We start from the raw sequence: 18,020 nt of genomic DNA, 5'->3' as shown, positions 1-18,020 counted from the left end.
TTCTTTTAAAACTATGTGCATATATTACTTTGGCAAAGACAAAGATTAATTAAAAAAACCCAGAAGATATTTTTGGTAATTTTGGCATGAACTTTGCCTGTAGTCATGTTTTAAAATGTAACGGCAAGCTTGGTAGGGTACTCAGTTGCAGTGAGTAGAAGAATTGCTGCTTCATCCTGCACCCTCTTTCTCCTTCTGCTTGAAATGGGTTTCTAACGAAGTATTAATATGGAGCAAGAGGAAAGGAGTAACTAGAATCTTATGAAATTAGAGGTTGTTTAAGGCACAAAGTCTGATGCGGAAGATTTGCAGGCAGAGGGGTAATAAGGAAATTAAGTAGCTTAACAAGAGGAATGGAAGATAGGTGGTCAACCAGTAGGCAGATAGAGTAAACAGAATTCCCCAAACCACAGCTTTCGAAACATTTCATGAGTCAGTTTTTAGGTGGATTAGTAGTTCATTTTCATGCAATGGAAGGTTATTTAGTTGTAATAGTGGAAACTCAGAATTCGTTTTTTTTTTTTTAGTTTTGTATTTTTAGTACAAATGGGGTTTTACCATGTTGGCCAGGCTGGCCTTGAACTCCTGACCTCGTGATCTGCCCACCTTGGCCTCCCAATGTGGTGGGATTACAGGCATGAGCCACAGTGCCCAGCCTGGAAACTCAGAATTCCTATGTCCTGTACCCAGGGGTGTTCCCAGGACAGGCATTAGGCATTGTATAATTCTGTGCTCCAGACTCAGACTCATGGCTTCTTGCCTTCACAGGCATTTTTTCTTTTTTGCACCTTCTTTTCATTTAAAACCATCAACACCACATGACAACAAAGCTGAAGAATAAATGATCATCTTTCACTCAGGTAAGAGAATACGAAATGGTTTTAAATGGAATCTGGAAGACTTAGACAATGCTTAGGAAAAATTTAATGATGGAAACATCAATAAACAGTTAACATCAAACATTTAAAAACAGTAAATTCTCTCATTTTACATAGCTTAGTTTGGGATAGAAATAGAACTCATTTTTACAATGATTCTTACATTTAACATTAATGAGAAACAAGAGGGCTTGTTAAATGCACTTGCTGGGCCCCAACCCCCAGAGATTCCAATTCAGCAAGTCTGGGGTGGGGCTTGGGAATTTGCATTACTAACAAGTTTCTAGGGGATGCTGATGCTAATAGTCTGTGGCCACCCTTTAAGGACCACTGGATTGATCCTTTGACAGTTTTTGAAGTCCCCTGCTCATCCTATCACTTCATCCTTTTAGACATATTCATTCCTAAGAGCCCCTGCTTGCTGGCTGCTCCATATTTTCACACGGTCGTGCTAATACTATTTCTTTCTGAAACAACATTGTTTGAGGAACAGTGGGTAGAATGTGTGAGCTCCTCACTGAAGGCTGCCTCCAGAATGCCCTGAATGGACTGTCTTGCTTTCTTCCTAAAATCTTTCCCCAGGAGGGCATAAAGGAAGGGATTAAAGCAACTATTGGCAGATGCTAGAGCAATGGACACATGGTCCCAAGACATCAGAGCTCCCCCCAAGGGAGTTTCTGGTTGAATAAACAATAACAGGACTCCCATAATGTGGTATGGAGCCCAGCAGACAAGAAAGACAGTGACCACCACCACAGCCACTCGAAAGGTTTTGCCCTGAGACTTGGCGAAGCGGCCCCTTTGCATTCGGAAGACAATTAAGCTGTAACAGGTTATCATGATAACAGAAGGCAGCAGGAAACCCACCACTAGCCTCGTGATGACTATTGCCACCATGGGTGTTGGCACTTGATTGTCATATGTGAATTGGCCTAAATAGTAATAATCCTGGAAATCTTGTGGTAGCTCAGACTCATATAAGGAATTGCTAGAAGCCCTAGGGAACAGCTCTAAATGAGTAGAGAGAAAACCATCAGAGTTATCTGGTGGGCTAGTTTTGTGATCTTCAATGGGAAACCCACTGTGGGTTTTAGGTGAGACCACATCAGCAGGTTTAAACACATTAGAATATGGATTTTGACTAGTTAATCTAGCAGAATCCCTAGGGAGTGAATCTGCAGAAGGTCTTTGAAATGTTTGAGGTTGGAGGAGAGTGGTGACTGTCCAGGGATGATCATTTGTTTGGAAAGAGGAAGGATCTAACCTATCATCCATTTCTTCAGGCAGCTGAATCATGTTTTCAAAAGACCTGTTTTTTAGTAGATCTCCATAAAAGTCTGAATAATCGAATGAGTTAAAGGGATCAAATTTGTAGCCACATATATTGTGGTTGTCTATAGTGAATATTTCCCGGTACATGAACATGGGTATGCACATCACAAAAGCCACCATCCAGATACATCCACAGACAGTGAAGGCTGTCCCTACACTGCGATGATTCTGACACCAGATTGGCTTGAATACTACAAGACAGCGGTCCAGGCTAATGGCAGTAAGCAGGAAGACACTGGCAAACATGTTGAGGACAATGACGGAGGGGATGAGCTTGCATAGGAAGCTGCCGTATGGCCACTTTCCCTGGAGAGCCAAGTGAGCCAGCGAGAAGGGCAAGGAGAGGCAGCAGAGAAGGTCTGCCAGGGTGAGGTGGAGGAACCAAACTGTGTTGACTGTCCGTTTCATCTTCAGGCCAGCCACCCACAGCACCAGCCCATTGCCTGGCAATCCCAATAAAAAAGTGAGGCTGAGAATGACCATAGAGAGAATTTCTTGGGGTTTATTCCATGGCTGTAAGAGTAGGTCAGTTGAATTGATCTCAGCAGAGAAAGACTCCATTGGTAAACTTCTGCAAACAGATGAAAAAAAATGTTAAAATGAATGGTATCTTTTTTGAAAATGCATACATATTCTTAGGATTCTAACCTTCCCACATAAAGATGTGGAACCATGAAAAACCATGAAGGCCCTCACGCTTTCTTAGTTTGCCTTCCTTTACCTCACACTGGACCACACAAAAGCATCCTCTGATAGACCATTTTATTTATTTATTTATTATTTATTATTTTTCAGATAGAGATAGAGTTTTGCCATGTTGGCCAGGCTGGTCTTGAACCCTTGCCCTCGAGTGATCTGCCCACCTCTGCCTCCCAAAGTGCTGGGATTATAGGCATGAGTCACCACCACACCAGTCCTATGATAGACAATTTAAAATCTACCATATTGATTTATGTGTGTACTAAAATCAGTCTCATCTGGAAGTCCGTATCAGTGTAAATTTCTCCACTTCCTTGAACTTTCAATCTTGGTTTTTCCACTGGCTCCTTTCCTCACTTAGTGTGTTTGAAAATAAACAAATAAGCTAAATAAGTAAACAAAAACTTCTGGATTGGAAGTATCCAACCTGAGGTCATGAAAGGGTTTTAGGAAGCTCCATCACCACCTAAAATGATATGCAAAACTTCAACTTTACATATTCTCATTCTCTGAGGCCAGAAGCTTCATCCACTCCCCCCACCAGATTTTCAGAGGACTCACTGCCACAGAAAGAGGTACTCTAGACTCAGTGATGTCCATTAGATACTACTCCATCTCATTTTGTTATCAAATTTTCCAAGAGTTGTTGGCCTTCTGCATTGACTTCCACACCACCCATCATTTCTTTCTTATTTGTGTTTTATGACTATAACTTGGAAAAAAGAGTTTTATTATTACAAAAGGAGAAAATACACATGAAGAAAATTGGAAAATATATACAAACAAAAAGGAAAATAAAAATATACTCGCTAGTCAGTGATTATTATTTTAGCACCTGAATTTATATTATCTGGACCTTTTTTTTTACGTCTGTGTGTTTGTGTGTTTGTGTGTGTATGTGTGTGTATTTATGTACATGTATCTTTAGTCAGAGGGGACTATGATGGCTAGAAGCCTTGTAATATGTGGGACAGCGCTTTATTTATTTACTATAATTATAATTTTTGAGATGGAGTGTCGCTCTTGTCGCCAAGGCTGGAGTGCAATGGCACCATCTCGGCTCACTGCAACCTCCGCCTCCTGGGTTCAAGCCTCCCAGTAGCTGGGATTACAGGCACCTGCCACCATGCCCAGCTAAGTTTTGTATTTTCAGTAAAGACGAGGTTTCACCAAGTTGGCCAGGCTGGTCTCGAACTCCTGACTTCAGGTAATCCACCCGCCTCGGCTTCCTAAAGTGCTGGGATTACAGGAATGAGCCACTGCCCCAGCCTATGATTATTATTTTTGAGACAGACTCTCTCTGTCATTTAGGCTGAAGTGCAGTGGTACAATCGCGGCTCACTGTAGCCTCTGCCTCCCAGGTTCAAGCAATTATTGTGCCTCAGCCTCCCGAGTAGCTGGGACTGCAGGCGCAGGGCAACACACCAGCTAATTTTTGTATATTTAGTAGAGACGGAGTTTCGCCGTGTTGGCCAGGCTGGTCTCAAACTGCTAGGCTCAAGTGATCCTCCCACCTCTGCTTCCCAAAGTGCTAGGATTATAGGTGCGAACCACTGTGCCTGGCCCTAACAAAAAAATTTTAATTGACAAATACATGTATCATAATATTTACCATCTTAACTATTTCTAAGTACACAGTTCAGTAGTGTTTACCATATTCACATTGTCGTACAACCAATTTTCAGAACTTTTTCATCTTACAAAACCGAAATTGTACTCATGAAAGAATTCCCCATTTTCTCCTTTCCTCAGCCCCTGGCAACCACCATTCTACTTTCAGTTTCTAAGAATTTTTTTTTTTTTTTTTTTTTTTTTTGAGACGGAGTTTCGCTCTTGTTACCCAGGCTGGAGTGCAATGGCGCGATCTCGGCTCACTGCAACCTCTGCCTCCTGGGTTCAGGCAATTCTCCTGCCTCAGCCTCCTGAGTAGCTGGGATTACAGGCACGCGCCACCGTGCCCAGCTAATTTTTTGTATTTTTAGTAGAGACAGAGTTTCACCATGTTGACCAGGATGGTCTCGATCTCTTGACCTCGTGATCCACTCACCTCGGCCTCCCAAAGTGCTGGGATTACAGGTGTGAGCCACCGCGCCCGGCCCTCAGATGGCACTTTCTTCTTTAGTCTCTTAATTTAGCTTCTTTTTCAAGGGTACTGGTTTGTTTTGGGGCCTACTGTTCTGACCACTAACTTCTTAACCCTTTTAATGTATATTCTGCCCCCATTATTCTGCTAAAATTACTTCTAAAAACCAAATCCAGGCATTTGTTTCTCTGCCACCTTCCATAATATAACGTGTCATTAGATCCACTGACTTCTTAACACTTTCTTCTCGTGGTCTCTGTGACATCACCTTCACCTAATTCTGAACACACTCATAAATGTACCCTACTTGATAACTTTCCTGAACAATTCACCATTCCAGCTTAATGCCATCTTCTATTCCATGGCTAATGCTGTTTACTTCTATCTGGAATTCTGCCCTTCACAAGTCTTCAGCTTCTTAACTTGTGTGTGCATCTGTGTGTTTCAGCCTTTTTTCATATTCTGTATGCAATGATGCATTTTATCTTATATAATAATTATAATGGCTGTCTAACCTATTATTCTAGATTTAAACTTCATGATGGTAAAAAAGAGTCTTATTTATAAATGATTGTTTCACATAGTTTAACACAATGCCTTATGAGACATCGAGGTTAAAGATTACGTGGACAGGTGGGGTGCAGTGGCTTATGCCTGTAATCCCCCCTCTGGGGGGCCAAGAGGAGCAGATCGCTTGGGGCCAGGAGTTTGAGACCAGCCTAGTCAACATGGCAAAATTCTGTCTCTACCAAAAATACAAAAATTAGCTGGGTGTGGTGGCGCACACTTGTAATCCCAGCTATTTGGGAGACAGAGGCACAAGAGTGCTTGAACTGGAGAGGCAGTGTTTGCAGTGAGCTGAGATTGCACCATTGCACTCCAGCCTGCATGACAGAGTAAGACTCTATCTCAAAAAAAAAAAAATTACTTGAGTAGATGGATGTCCATTTTAGGGGTTGACTTTTTTTCTTTTGCAATTAAATCTAAAATTCTAATTTATATGCATTTAATCTTTACTTGGGCCTCTTCTGTAACCCCCATGCTGTCCCTTTTTACTTTCTTTTTGTTAAATTCCTAATTTTTACTGGATATAATAACACTTTACATTTATTTTTACAGAGGCTCAAAATATTTTTGTGACTTGAAAGTAGTTCTGCTGAATCAACCAAATATTGTCATAGGGCCTTATATGATTAGCAGAAGTTAAAATAATAAGTCAACAAAATAAAAAAGAAGAAATGATTCCTATCCCCTTTTTATAGCCTTGTCTACTCAGATATTTAAATCCTATCAAGGTAACTTCCTAAAATATTGAGAGAAGGATAGAGTCCTAGAACGCTGGGACTGAAAGAAAACTTTGAAATCATCTCTCCTCTCTACATTTTTTTTTCTTGTCATTGTTCGTTCGTTTGTAGAGACAGAGTCTTGCTATATTGTCCAAGCTGCTCTTAAACTCCTGGACTCAAGCAATCCTCCCTCCTTGGCCTCAGAGTGTGCTGGGATTACCGATGTGAGCCACTGCACCCAATCTACATCCTATCAGCTTTTATTTCTCAAGTTTGACAGTGAAACTTGGCAAATTAGATTCCTTTCATATAATCATTATTAGGGAGGATCTTGGATTTCAGGTCCAATGCCTGTTAGGCCAATGCTCTTTTTACTACCAAATTTAAAAAATCACATTAAAAAAAAAGATATATGGTAGGCTGGGTGCAGTGGCTCACACCTGTTGTACTAGCACTTTGGGAGGCCAAGGCCGGCGGATCACGAGGTCAGGAGATCAAGACCATGCTGGCTAACACGGTGATACCCTGTCTCTACTAAAAATACAAAAAATTAGCGGGGCTTGGCTCATGCCTGTAGTCCCAGCTACCTGGGAGGCTGAGGCAGGAGAATCACTTGAACCTGGGAGGCAGAGGTTGTAGTGAACCGAGATTGCACCGCTGCACTCCAGCCTGGGCTATAGAGTGAGGCTCCATCTCAAAAAAAAAACAAACAAAAAAAAGAAGATTTATATATTGCTAATAAAGGGGAAGCTGCCAAGAACTGCACGAATTGAAGTAGCAGGGACTACAAACAGTCAAATTTCAATAAAAATAAATGGAGTTATTTGGCATGAGCTATATATTAAATATCGCATATTATTTGTTTTGAAATGAAAGTATGTTATGAGTCAGGGATTAAAAGTTCTTCAGAACAAGGCTGGGTGCGGTGGCTCATGCCTGTAATCCCAGCACTTTGGGAGGCCAAGGTGGGTGGATCACCTGAGGTCAGGAGTTCAAGACCAGCCTGGCCAACATGGTAGAATGCCGTTTCTACTAAACATACACAAAAAAAATTTAACTGGGTGTGGTAGCACATACCTGTAATCACAGCTACTCAGGAGGCTGAGGCAGGAGAATCACTTCAAACTGGGAGTCAGAGGTTGCAGTGAGCCAAGATTGTGCCACTGTACTCCAGCCTGGGCAACAGAGTGAGACTCTGTCACAAAAAAGGGAAAAAAAACTCTTTCAGAACAAGATTCCTTTTTACATTTCTTTAAGTTAATTTGGCTAAAAAGTACCATACCTTTATGTTTAAGATTAGTAGAGGATTAAAAAAATTATTACCAAATTGACCAGCAGTAATTTAATGATAATTAATATCCTGAAACTAAAATTCCACTATGATAGGGAAAGAAAAGTGGACCCCAGAATCAAATTGTAATAATAGGATAACAGAGTCTGTAGCAGTAAGGAATGGGCAAAAGAATAAAAAAAGAAAGAAAGAAAGAGGAAAAGAGAAAGGGAAAAAAAGGGCAAACCAATGATTTGAAAAACAAACTAACAGGGACAGCTAGAATCAAAATTCAGGGGAAATACACAGCCAATTCAAAGACAGGAAAGAAATGACATAAAATTCACTATTAATTGCACTATGAAATATTAAAAGCAAAGACAAATGAAATGTGGAATATTTAGAAAAAGAAAGGCAGACATAGAGATAAGACAAAAGAACTGAAAATCGGAGAAGGAATAGGGGAAATAGAAGATAATGACCCTTAAACTCATTACTTATAAAGAGCAAAACAGGTTAAGTGCAAGTCATCAGGTGGATCTAGATTTTCTTACCAAAAAGCTGAGACAGTAGCTGAAGGCTTCAGCACCTGGATGTTCCCACGAGTCCTGTCTGGTCCCCAAACTTCGCCACAATGAAGTCATGAAGTGTGACAAGAAAATTTGCTGAGCTTTCTCTCCTTCTTTCCTTCTCTATTTGTGGCAACAAATGAAGCCTTATGCTCTGGATGACTATCTGACTTCACAGGAAGAGTTTCAAAGTGAGTCATTTCTAAATGACTTAGAAAGGAAAAGCAGAAAAACAGAAGTAGGAGGTTATAATTCTGGGACATTTTTTTTTTTTTGAGTCGGAGTTTCGCTCTTGTTGCCCAGGCTGGAGTGCAATGGCGCGATCTCGGCTCACTGCAACCTCTGCCTCCTGGGTTCAGGCAATTCTCCTGCCTCAGCCCCCCGAGTAGCTGGGACTACAGGCACGCGCCACCATGCCCAGCTAATTTTTGTATTTTTAGTAGAGACGGGGTTTCACCTTGTTGACCGGGATGGTCTCGATCTTTTGACCTCGTGATCCACCCGCCTCGGCCTCCCAAAGTAATTCTGGGACATTTTTTGCAGCACACAGAGAATGGTTAGAGAGAGGATACTTCTATACATAGGCTTCTAACTTTGTAGGTTTTGTTTAGAAATGCAAAAAAAAAAAAAAGAAAGAAAAAGACTCTATGAGATGTGAGGGTTGGGGTGGGGAGTGGGTGGGGAGAAATGACCCGAATAAAACTCATTTAATTAATCACAAGTAACATCTCCTAAATGCTTGATATATGTGAAAAACGGTGCCATGCCAAAATCAGGATGAACTAAGCTGTATTCTAATCTCCAAGGATTCACAGTCGAGTGGGAATATGCACCCAAATACATACACACAAAAATGTAATACAACCCAGACTATAATAATAGAAGTAACAATAGAAGTAAAATAGTAGAACACTCTAGGCAGGGGTATTTATAACCCAGGGCAATCTAGGAAAGTCTTAAGATAGAAATAAGATGTGGGCGAGTGCCCCGCCCGCCGCCAGTGCTGCGGGCTCCGGGCTATGGATGCCCCGGGGGCCTCCCCGGCCCCGACCGCCGCCCCCAGCCCGGGCAGGAAGGAACTGAACGAAGATCGTGATCGTGGGCGACAGACCTCGTTGCTCATGGTGCACAGCCAGGGCTCCTTCCCCCAGCACTACGCCGCGTCGGTGTTCAGTAAGTACACGGCCAGCGTGACGGTTGGCAGCAAGGAGGTGACCCTGAACCTCTACGACACGGCCGGGCAAGAAGACTATGACCGGCTGCGGCCCCTGTGCTACCAGAACACCCACCTCGTGCTCATCTGCTGTGACGTCAGGAACCCCACCAGCTGTGACAACGTTCTCATCAAGTGGTTCCCTGAGGTCACGCATTTCTGCCGTGGGACCCCCATGGTGCGCATCGGCTGCAAGACCGACCTGAGGAAGGACAAGGAGCAGCTGCGGGATCTCCGGACCGCCCAGCTGGAGCCCATCACCTACATGCAGGGCCTGAGCGCCTGCGAACAGATCCGAGCTGCTCTCTATCTGGAATGTTCCGCCAAGTTTCGGGAGACTGTGGAGGACGTCTTCCCGGAGGCCGCCAGGTGGCTCTCAGTGCTCTAAAGAAGACACAGCGGCAGAAGAAGCGCCGGTTCTGCCTGCTGCTGTGACCCAGGGCAGACGGCCCTCGAGACAGACAGCGCTGACGGGCCCGGGACCCCAGGGGCCAACCACACTGGGAGGCTGCCCCATCCTCACCCTCCAGGTCCTGGTGTCTGGGGCCTGTGGCTAGACTCTTGGAATATTCAGGAACTCTCTCCTTTCCTGGCTGGGGCTCTGACCACAAACTCCCCTCCAGGCTCCCCCTGGGGTGCAGTGGTGATGTGGGTACAGGAGCCAGTGTCTATCCTCAGGACTCAAAGTGCCCTCATCACAGCTGCCCCCACCACGAGGGTCTCCCCAGTGCAGACCCAAGTTATGCTTGGAATGAACAGTCCATCTGGAGGTGGGTAAATGTGGACCTGGCACTATTCCACACGGGCGCCCAAGCCCACCACTCCTATGTCCCTGCCTCCCTGAGCTCTGGAGACAGGCACCACTGTATCCTCCAGCTCCTTCCTTCCTCCCCCAGGAACTCGGGGGCCACCGCGGGGGCCAGGCCTATCAGGAGAACACCGGCTGCAGCCCGGTGGCGGGGCTGGCACCAACCCCTCCCATCTCTATTCCACATGGAAGACTTCAACCTTCAGCTTGGCATGTGTCTTTGGAGAGCTGGGAGCATGTGCCCAGGGGGCAGACGAAATGGCCTCTCAGATGTTAAAAGTATACCCTGGGCCCCGCATCTGACCACCCCCTCGAAGTCTCATCCAAAGCTCCCCCTGTCAGGGACTCAGGATGGGAAGAGCCATTGGCTCCCCACGTCGTGAGCTAGTTTTTTGTGGACTGTTTCCCCCCACTGGCAGGACAGGACTGGCCCATTTAACTGTCCTCAAGCTCCCAACCTGCTGTTCCTCAAGCCTTACTTCTACCAGCCTGTGGAGTCCAGGAGGCAAGACATTCCAGCCTCCTTTGAGAACTAACAGAATCAACTCCCAGCCCACGTGGGACAGTTTCAGAACTGGTTCACAGACTGCCTGTGTCACCAACAGCCAGATACCTAATCCCTAAACCTCCTTTGGGAAGGTCTGGGGTCGAGGGTCCAGGAGTTTTTTTGGGGGGCAGGGAATGGAGTCTCACTGTTACCCAGGCTGGAGTGCAGTGGTGTCATCTTGGCTCACTGAAACCTCCACTTCCCAGGGTTTAAGCAATTCTCCTGCCTCAGCCTCCTGAGTAGCTGGGATTACAGGCACATGCCACCATGCCTGGCTAATTTTTGTATTTTTATTACAGACGGGGTTTCACCATGTTGGTCAGGCTGGTCTTGAACTCCTGACATGATCCACCCACCTCAGGCTCCCAAAGTACTGGGATTACAGGCGTGAGCCACCGCGCAGGACTTTTTAAACAAGCATCCCAGGGGATTCTGGTGCCCAACAGGGGTCGCAAGCTGCTCGGTTCTGGAGTGCACCTAGGAATTTGTGTCATCTAAGAAGGGATGCGGCTCCTGTTCTTCCTGGTATCTCCTGCCTCAGCCCCCTGGCCCAGTGCTGAGGCATCAGCTAAGCCTGAGCTTCCAAGAAGTCAGGTCACCAAGGGAAGAAACCTTCTGAGACCCACCTTACCCAGGTTCCCAAGGCCCTGCCATCCCCTGGGGAATCAACCAAGGAGCTCTTGTTCTCAAAGAACCCAAGGCCTTGTGGACAAACAATAGTCTAAGGTAGAAGTCTGCAAACTACAGCCTATGGGCCACATCTGGCCACAGCCTGATTTGTAAATAAAGTTTTATTGGAACACAACCACACCTAAAAAAACAAAAAAGATGTGGGCAAGTCCTTAAGTACCCGTAAGGCTTCTAGAGACAGAAAAAGGTGGCTGAGCGTGGTGGTTCACGCCTGTAATCCTAGCACTTTGGGAGGCTGAGGTGGATCACTTGAGGCCGGGAGTTCAAGACCAGCCTGGCCAACCTGGTGAAGGCCTGTCTCTACTAAAAATACCAAAAATTTGCTGGGCATGATGGTGAGTGCTTGTAGTCCCAGCTACTCAGGAGGCTGAGATGGGAGAATCACTTCCACCCAGGAGACAGTGTTGTAGTGAGCTGAGATGGCACCACTGCACTCCAGCCTGGGTGGCCGAGTGAGACTCCATCTCAGAAAAAAAGAAAAAAGGATAAAAAAGAAAAAGGTGAAAAGCTGCTTAGCCTATAAGAGGAGCCTACTCAAAGGCAGGTAGATGGGAGAGGGCCTGTGGGTGTTCTTAGTGGGCACTGACGAACAGGCTGGAGTCTAGGTGGTGTTTCATCAGAAAGGAGTACAGAGGACTGAAGATGATTCTTGCTCAATGAATATGCTGTAAATCATTTTTTTAAAATTGTACTTTGGGCTCCGGGGTACACGTGCACGTCCTGCATCCTGCAGGATTGTCACATAGGTACATACATGCCATGGTGGTTTGCTGTCTCCATCCCCCATCCCGTCATCTACATCAGGCATTCCTCCCAGTGTTCTCCCTCCTCATTCTCCCTACTCTCCCCCCGCTGTCCCTCCCCTCCCCTTCACCTCCCCACCTACTCCAGTGAGTGTTGTTCCCTTCCCCGTGACCAAGCATTCTCACTGTTCGTCACCTATGAGTGAAAACATGGTGTTTGGTTTTCTGTTCTTGTGTCAGTTTGCTGAGAATGATGGTTTCTAGATTCATCCACGTCTCTACAAAGGACATGAACTCGTCATTTTTTATGGCTGCATAGTATTCCATGGTGTATATGTACCACATTTTCTTTGTCCAGTCTGTCATTGATGGGCATTTGGGTTGGTTCCAGGACTTCGCTATTCTTAGAATGACATTGATTTGCCCAGTGTTTTCCTTTTTTACATCAAGGACATACACCAGGATCCTTATGCTTCCATATATTTGCAGTCCACGTTTTAAGATTTTATTCCTTTTTTTTTTTTTTTTTGAGATGAAGTCTTGCTCTGTCACCCAGGCCGGAGTGCAATGGTGTGCTCTTGGCTCACTGCAATCTCTGCCTCCCGGGTTCAAGCGATTCTCCTGCCTCAGCCTCCCAAGTAGCTGGGATTACAGGTGTGCACCACCACTCCCAGCTAATTTTTATATTTTTAAGTAGCGACGGGGTTTCACCATGTTGGTCGGGCTGGTCTTAAACCCCTGACCTTGTGATCTGCTGGTCTCCACCTCCCAAAGTGGTGGTGTTATGGGTGTTAGCTACAGCGCCTGGCTCTGCATTCCTTTTTTGAATGTCCAAATTGCCCACAATTAAAATAACATCCTGAAAAAGGAGACATATTTTTTCCCACTTTTAGTCCTTTGATGGCCTGGGCCAAAAGGGTGGCCTTGTACAGGTATCCTCCAATACCATGACAAGCCTTTATGTACTCTGCAAGATTTGCCTTTCCTCTAAGGGGCCTAAGAGCCACACTACAGTCAGCATTTGCATTATCACATGCAAGAAGTTGCGTGAGCAGGTCTTGGGCGTACCTGTCTGAGACAGCCTTCTTTATTGCCTCCTGAAGTCAGGCGATAAAATCAGGATAAGGCTCTTTTGGTCCTTGGCAGACAGAAGTGAAAAAAGTATATTTTCCTCCCGTAACGTTTAGGCTATCCCAAGCCTGTAAACAGACTAGGCACAGTTGATTAACAGCCTCATCTCCCATGGCAATTTGATTATCGAGTCTGCCCCAGCCAGGCCGGTTCCCATCAATTGATCAACAGTGATAGAGGGATGGGTGGCTGCACCTGTGCATTCCACCTTGCTTGGGTCCTAGCCTTAAATTGTACGAACTGAGCAGGAGTAAGCACAGATTTTGCTAGCATGTTCCAATCATATGGAACTAACCTATAATCAAAAGCCACATTTTTAGTATCTTTTGTACGAATGGTGAATTTGGGCCATATTGACTGATGGCTTGTTTAAACTCTTTTAACAACTTAAATGAAGAAGTTATGTTTTGACCCTGTTGTTGAGTTATGGTTACTGGAATCTGCCACGCCTCAATATGTCCTTCAGCCCTCGCCTTCTGAATAGCGGCTTCTAGAGGACTCTTAGTAGCACCCGGAGGCATAGTAGCAACAGTTTCTTTTTTCCTGTCTATTAAATGTGCAGGAGGAGGTGGCCATTTGCTAACCTCAGCAGGCAGAGCAGAAGGATGAGTAAAAGATACTTGTTTCTGTTTTTCTGTCTCCTCTCTTACTTCCTCTTTCTCAAAGTCCTCTGGCTCTGATTCTAAGAATAAACTTTTAGGTTTCTCATCCTCCTCCAACTCAGCTTCATTGTCAGTTCGAAATGGCTCAAAAGCAGTTTTAAGAGGTGCCCAAATAGACCAAACCGATATTGGGATCTTACCTCCCTCTTTGAAAGCCTTTTTTTAAGATCCCTGCCAATTCTTTCGCATTCTTCATAGTTCCTTGTTCTGGACACCGCGGGCAAAACTGCTCAACTGTATTAAACAGCAACAGCAAATTTTGAGTTCTTACCTCCACTCCGCACTTTTTAAACAGTTGTCTTAACAAACTCAAATAAGCCTTATGCTTACGTTCACCTTGACCTATAGTTACCTTGCTCTTCCGAAGCGCTCAGTTTACCCGCAGAGCTTCTTTGTTTAGTACTCGGGTGTCCTTCGTCAGTGCGTCCTCAGTTTTCACACACTGGAGCGTTTCTTCGCCTCGATCGCCCCACATTGGGCACACAAAACATTGGGGTCCAGACCTAACACAGGCGGTGGAGGCTCAATAATTCTTATATTATTCTTTAATATATATGCATATAAAATAAAGTTTATTTGGGTCAAATGTATTTGAACACTGTTGTCTGTGATAAAGGCTTCAGTCCATATTAATCAGCTTGTCCAAACTGTAACATCTCCTCCTCGTCTTGTTTGCAGTCAGGTCACCACGGAATATTTTTGAGGCAGAAAGGCCAAAAGAAAAATGCCAAGAGTTAAGTAGTATTTATTGGCTGGAGTGCAATGGCGCGATCTAAGCTCACCACAACCTCTGCCTCCTGGGTTCAGGCAATTCTCCTGCCTCAGCCTCCTGAGTAGCTGGGATTACAGGCACGTGCCACCGTGCCCAGCTAATTTTTTGTATTTTTAGTAGAGATGGGGTTTCGCCATGTTGACCAGGATGGTCTCGATCTCTTGACCTCGTGATCCACCCACCTCAGCCTCCCAAAGTGCTGGGATTACAGGTGTGAGCCACTGCGCCCGGCCCTATTAGTTTATTTTCATTGTCACCATCTAATTATAAAAATAGAACATACTTTGCTCTAGAAAAGATAAATTGAAATGATACAGAAGTACAATGGGTAAAAAAATGCAAGTTTTTCTTTTCAATTCCATTGCCAGAAGTAACTATTTTTAATAGGTTAGTGTTCATTCTTTCTGAATTATTTTATGAATATAGCAGACATTTTATTTGTTTGTTTGTTTGAGACAGGGCCTCACTCTGTCACCCAGGCTGGAGTGCAGTGGCATGATCTTGGCTCACTGCAACCTTTGCCTCCTAGGTTCAAGCAATTCTCCCACCTTAGCTCCTTAGTAGCTGGGGCTATGAGCATGTGCCACCACACCTGGCTAAATTTTGTATTTTTTGATAGAGACAGGGTTTTGCCATGTTGGGCAGGCTGGTCTTGAACTCCTGACCTCAAGTCGTCCTCTGCTTTTGCCTTCCAAAGGGCTGGAATTGTAGGTGTGAGCCACTGCACCCAGCCTAACACACATTTTTTTTTTAAAGGTAGTTTTGAACAAAAATGAGATTGTAATTTATGTGTGATTTTATGACTTGCCTTTTTACTTAACAATATATCAAAACATATTTCCATGTTAGTGCATATAATTCTATTGATTATTTTGGGTTTTCTTTCCTCCAATATTTGGAAATATTGAAAAAATATAGATATTCAGAAAGCATATAAAAGACCGGGCATGGTGGCCCACACCTGTAAACCCAGCACTTTTGGAGGCTGTGGTGGGCAGATCACGAGGTCAAGAGATCGAGACCATCCTGGCCAACATGGTGAAATCCCTGTCTCTAATGAAAATACAAAAAATTAGCTGGGCATGGTGGCACGTGCCTGTAGTCACAGCTACAGTGAGCCAAGATCGTGCCACTGCACTCCAGCCTGGTGACAGAGCAAGATTCTGTCTCAAAAAAAAAAAAAAAGAAAGTATATAAGGGATAGGATTATCATATATGTACATATATAGCTAATTAAAATATATTTTATAAAAGCAATTAATTCCCCATGGTAAAAAAGATGAGAAGATTAAAGTAAAAACTAAAATTTCCTAAACACCTAGCTATCCTTTTTCTGCTTTCCAGGTGTAATCTCTCCCATAAGTTTGCATATTCCACTATGGGTATTGCTTTGTTCTGCTTTTTCCACTGACCTTTTTATGTCAGGACATCTTGGCCCCAATCATACTTGTTTTTGTTTTTTTTTTTTGAGATGGAGTTTTGCTCTTGTTGATCTGGCTGGAGTGCAATGGTGTGATCTCGGTTCACTGCAACCTCCACCTCCTGGGTTCAATTGATTCTCTTGCCTCAGCCTCCCAAGTAGCTGGCCAGGCTGGTCTTGAACTCCTGACCTCAGATGATCTACCTGACTCGGTCTCCCAAAGTGCTGGGATTACAGGCATGAGCCACCGTGCTCTGTCCCAAATTATGCTTTTTAAATGGCTCCATATTATTCCATTTAATCAATTACTTTTCTGTTGAATATTATTTTTATCCAATTTTAAATGCTTATAAACAAAACTGAATGAGCAGTGTTGTATTTACATGTATTCTGTAGAATAGAGTTTTAGAATTGGAATTGCTAACTCTAAGAGCATGTACATTTAAAATTTTTGAAAGATACAGAATTTTCCAATAAGGAGACTCCATACTGTCACACTAAGTTCAGTACCAAGGCATTTCGAGGGAAAAGCATGAGCACGTTTTAGGGCAGAGTTGAGCCCAACACAAATGAATAGCACAGGCAAATGGCTTTGGTGGAAGTAAAAAGAGTACTGTAAAGACCAAGGGAGGGCAGGTGGAAAGCCTGGGTTTGAGTCTCCACTTTGCTACTTACTAGTTGTATCACTGAAAAGAAGTTTCTCAAACCCTATGTTCTCATTTTCTTACCTGCAAAACAGGGATTGTGTCAGCTATCATCTATTGATACTCAAGCTGTCCCCACCCTTCCTTATTATCTATTAGAAACCTATAGATGGCTGGGCGCGGTGGCTCATGACTGTAATCCCAGCACTTTGGGAGGCCGAGGCAGGTGGATCACGAGGTCAAGAGATCGAGACCATCCTGGTCAACATGGTGAAACCCCGTCTCTACTAAAAATACAAAAAATTAGCTGGGCATGGTGGTGCATGCCTATAATCCCAGCTACTCAGGAGGCTGAGGCAGGAGAATTGCCTGAACCCAGGAGACGGAGGTTGCGGTGAGCCAAGATTGTGCCATTGCACTCCAGCCTGGGTAACAAAAGCGAAACTCTGTCTCAAAAAAAAAAAAAAAAAAAAGAAAGACACCTATAGACTATATCTCCTGGACCTTTTCTCCGCTGAGTTCTGAATAGGATCTTCCAGCAGGACATGTTCATGTGCCAATAGAAAGTAAGGAGAAAGGGAAACCATTGCCTTTGATTTCATAACTTGGTTGTGAACAGAGATTGCAAATGTATTTTAAAAGTAAAAGAAGGTGGCTGCTCGTGCCTATAATCCCAGCACTTTGGGAGGCCGAGGCAGGAGTTCAAGACCAGCCTGGGTATTTTGGCAAAACTCCTTTCTACTAAAAATACAAAAATCAGCTGGGCATGGTGGTGCTCACCTGTAGTACCAGCTACTTGGGAGGCTGAAGCGGGAGTATGACTCGAGCCTGGGAGGTCGAGGCTGCAGTGAGCTATGATAGTGCCACTGCACTCCAGCTCCAGCAGCAGAGAACCTGCCTCAAAAAATAAATAATATAAATAAATAAACAAATAAAAGAACAAACACTATAAAATAGAATAAACATTAAAATTGTTAAAACAAAAGCAATAGGAGAGAAAAGGATATCATCTAACACCTGGTTTCTGCAATAGAGAGGGTAGGTGTGGCAGCAGCTGCTGCTGGCAACTGGAGGCTCCAGCAGGATTACTGGTTCCAGCAGCAGCAGCAGGCCTGTGAGTTTAGATTCTTGCTAAGTGGCAGCAAGAACTCCCATCCTTAAAAGCAAGTGCATGCTTGTTTATTCTAGCTAAGATCCTTTTCCATTTTTTCTCTTCCAATTCTAGGAAATCAGCCTCCTGCAGTAATTGATATACAGCTAATATCATCTTCTC

The 18,020-nt window shown here is 44.2% G+C and overlaps 2 protein-coding genes across 3 annotated transcripts; one reads left to right on the top strand and one right to left on the bottom strand.

Moving 5' to 3' along the window:
- Positions 1-906: 906 nt before the first annotated feature.
- C3AR1 (complement C3a receptor 1) lies at positions 907-8,272 on the bottom strand. Of its 2 annotated transcripts, XM_064376745.1 has the most exons (3): positions 8,103-8,272; positions 7,356-7,473; positions 907-2,781 (listed from the first exon to the last, which is right to left on the bottom strand). In XM_064376745.1, the coding sequence occupies exon 3, from the start codon at positions 2,769-2,771 to the stop codon at positions 1,317-1,319; it is 1,455 nt and encodes a 484-aa protein (XP_064232815.1). In that variant the 5' UTR covers positions 2,772-2,781; positions 7,356-7,473; positions 8,103-8,272; the 3' UTR covers positions 907-1,316. The 2 variants fall into 2 exon arrangements, with proteins under 2 accessions (XP_064232815.1, XP_012332184.2); XM_012476761.3 differs by lacking the exon at positions 7,356-7,473.
- Positions 8,273-9,136: 864 nt separating this feature from the next.
- LOC105734060 (rho-related GTP-binding protein RhoF-like) lies at positions 9,137-9,718 on the top strand. Its single transcript, XM_064376744.1, has one exon. The coding sequence runs from the start codon at positions 9,137-9,139 to the stop codon at positions 9,716-9,718; it is 582 nt and encodes a 193-aa protein (XP_064232814.1).
- The last annotated feature ends 8,302 nt before the right edge of the window (positions 9,719-18,020 follow it).

This window comes from Aotus nancymaae, unplaced genomic scaffold (genome assembly GCF_030222135.1).
Source record: "Aotus nancymaae isolate 86718 unplaced genomic scaffold, 86718_ANA_hifiasm-v0.15.2.pri h1tg000016l, whole genome shotgun sequence".
Taxonomy (NCBI): Eukaryota; Metazoa; Chordata; class Mammalia; order Primates; family Aotidae; genus Aotus; species Aotus nancymaae.
The sequence above is the reverse complement of the archived record's forward strand: the minus strand, read 5'-3'. Positions and strand labels throughout refer to the sequence as shown.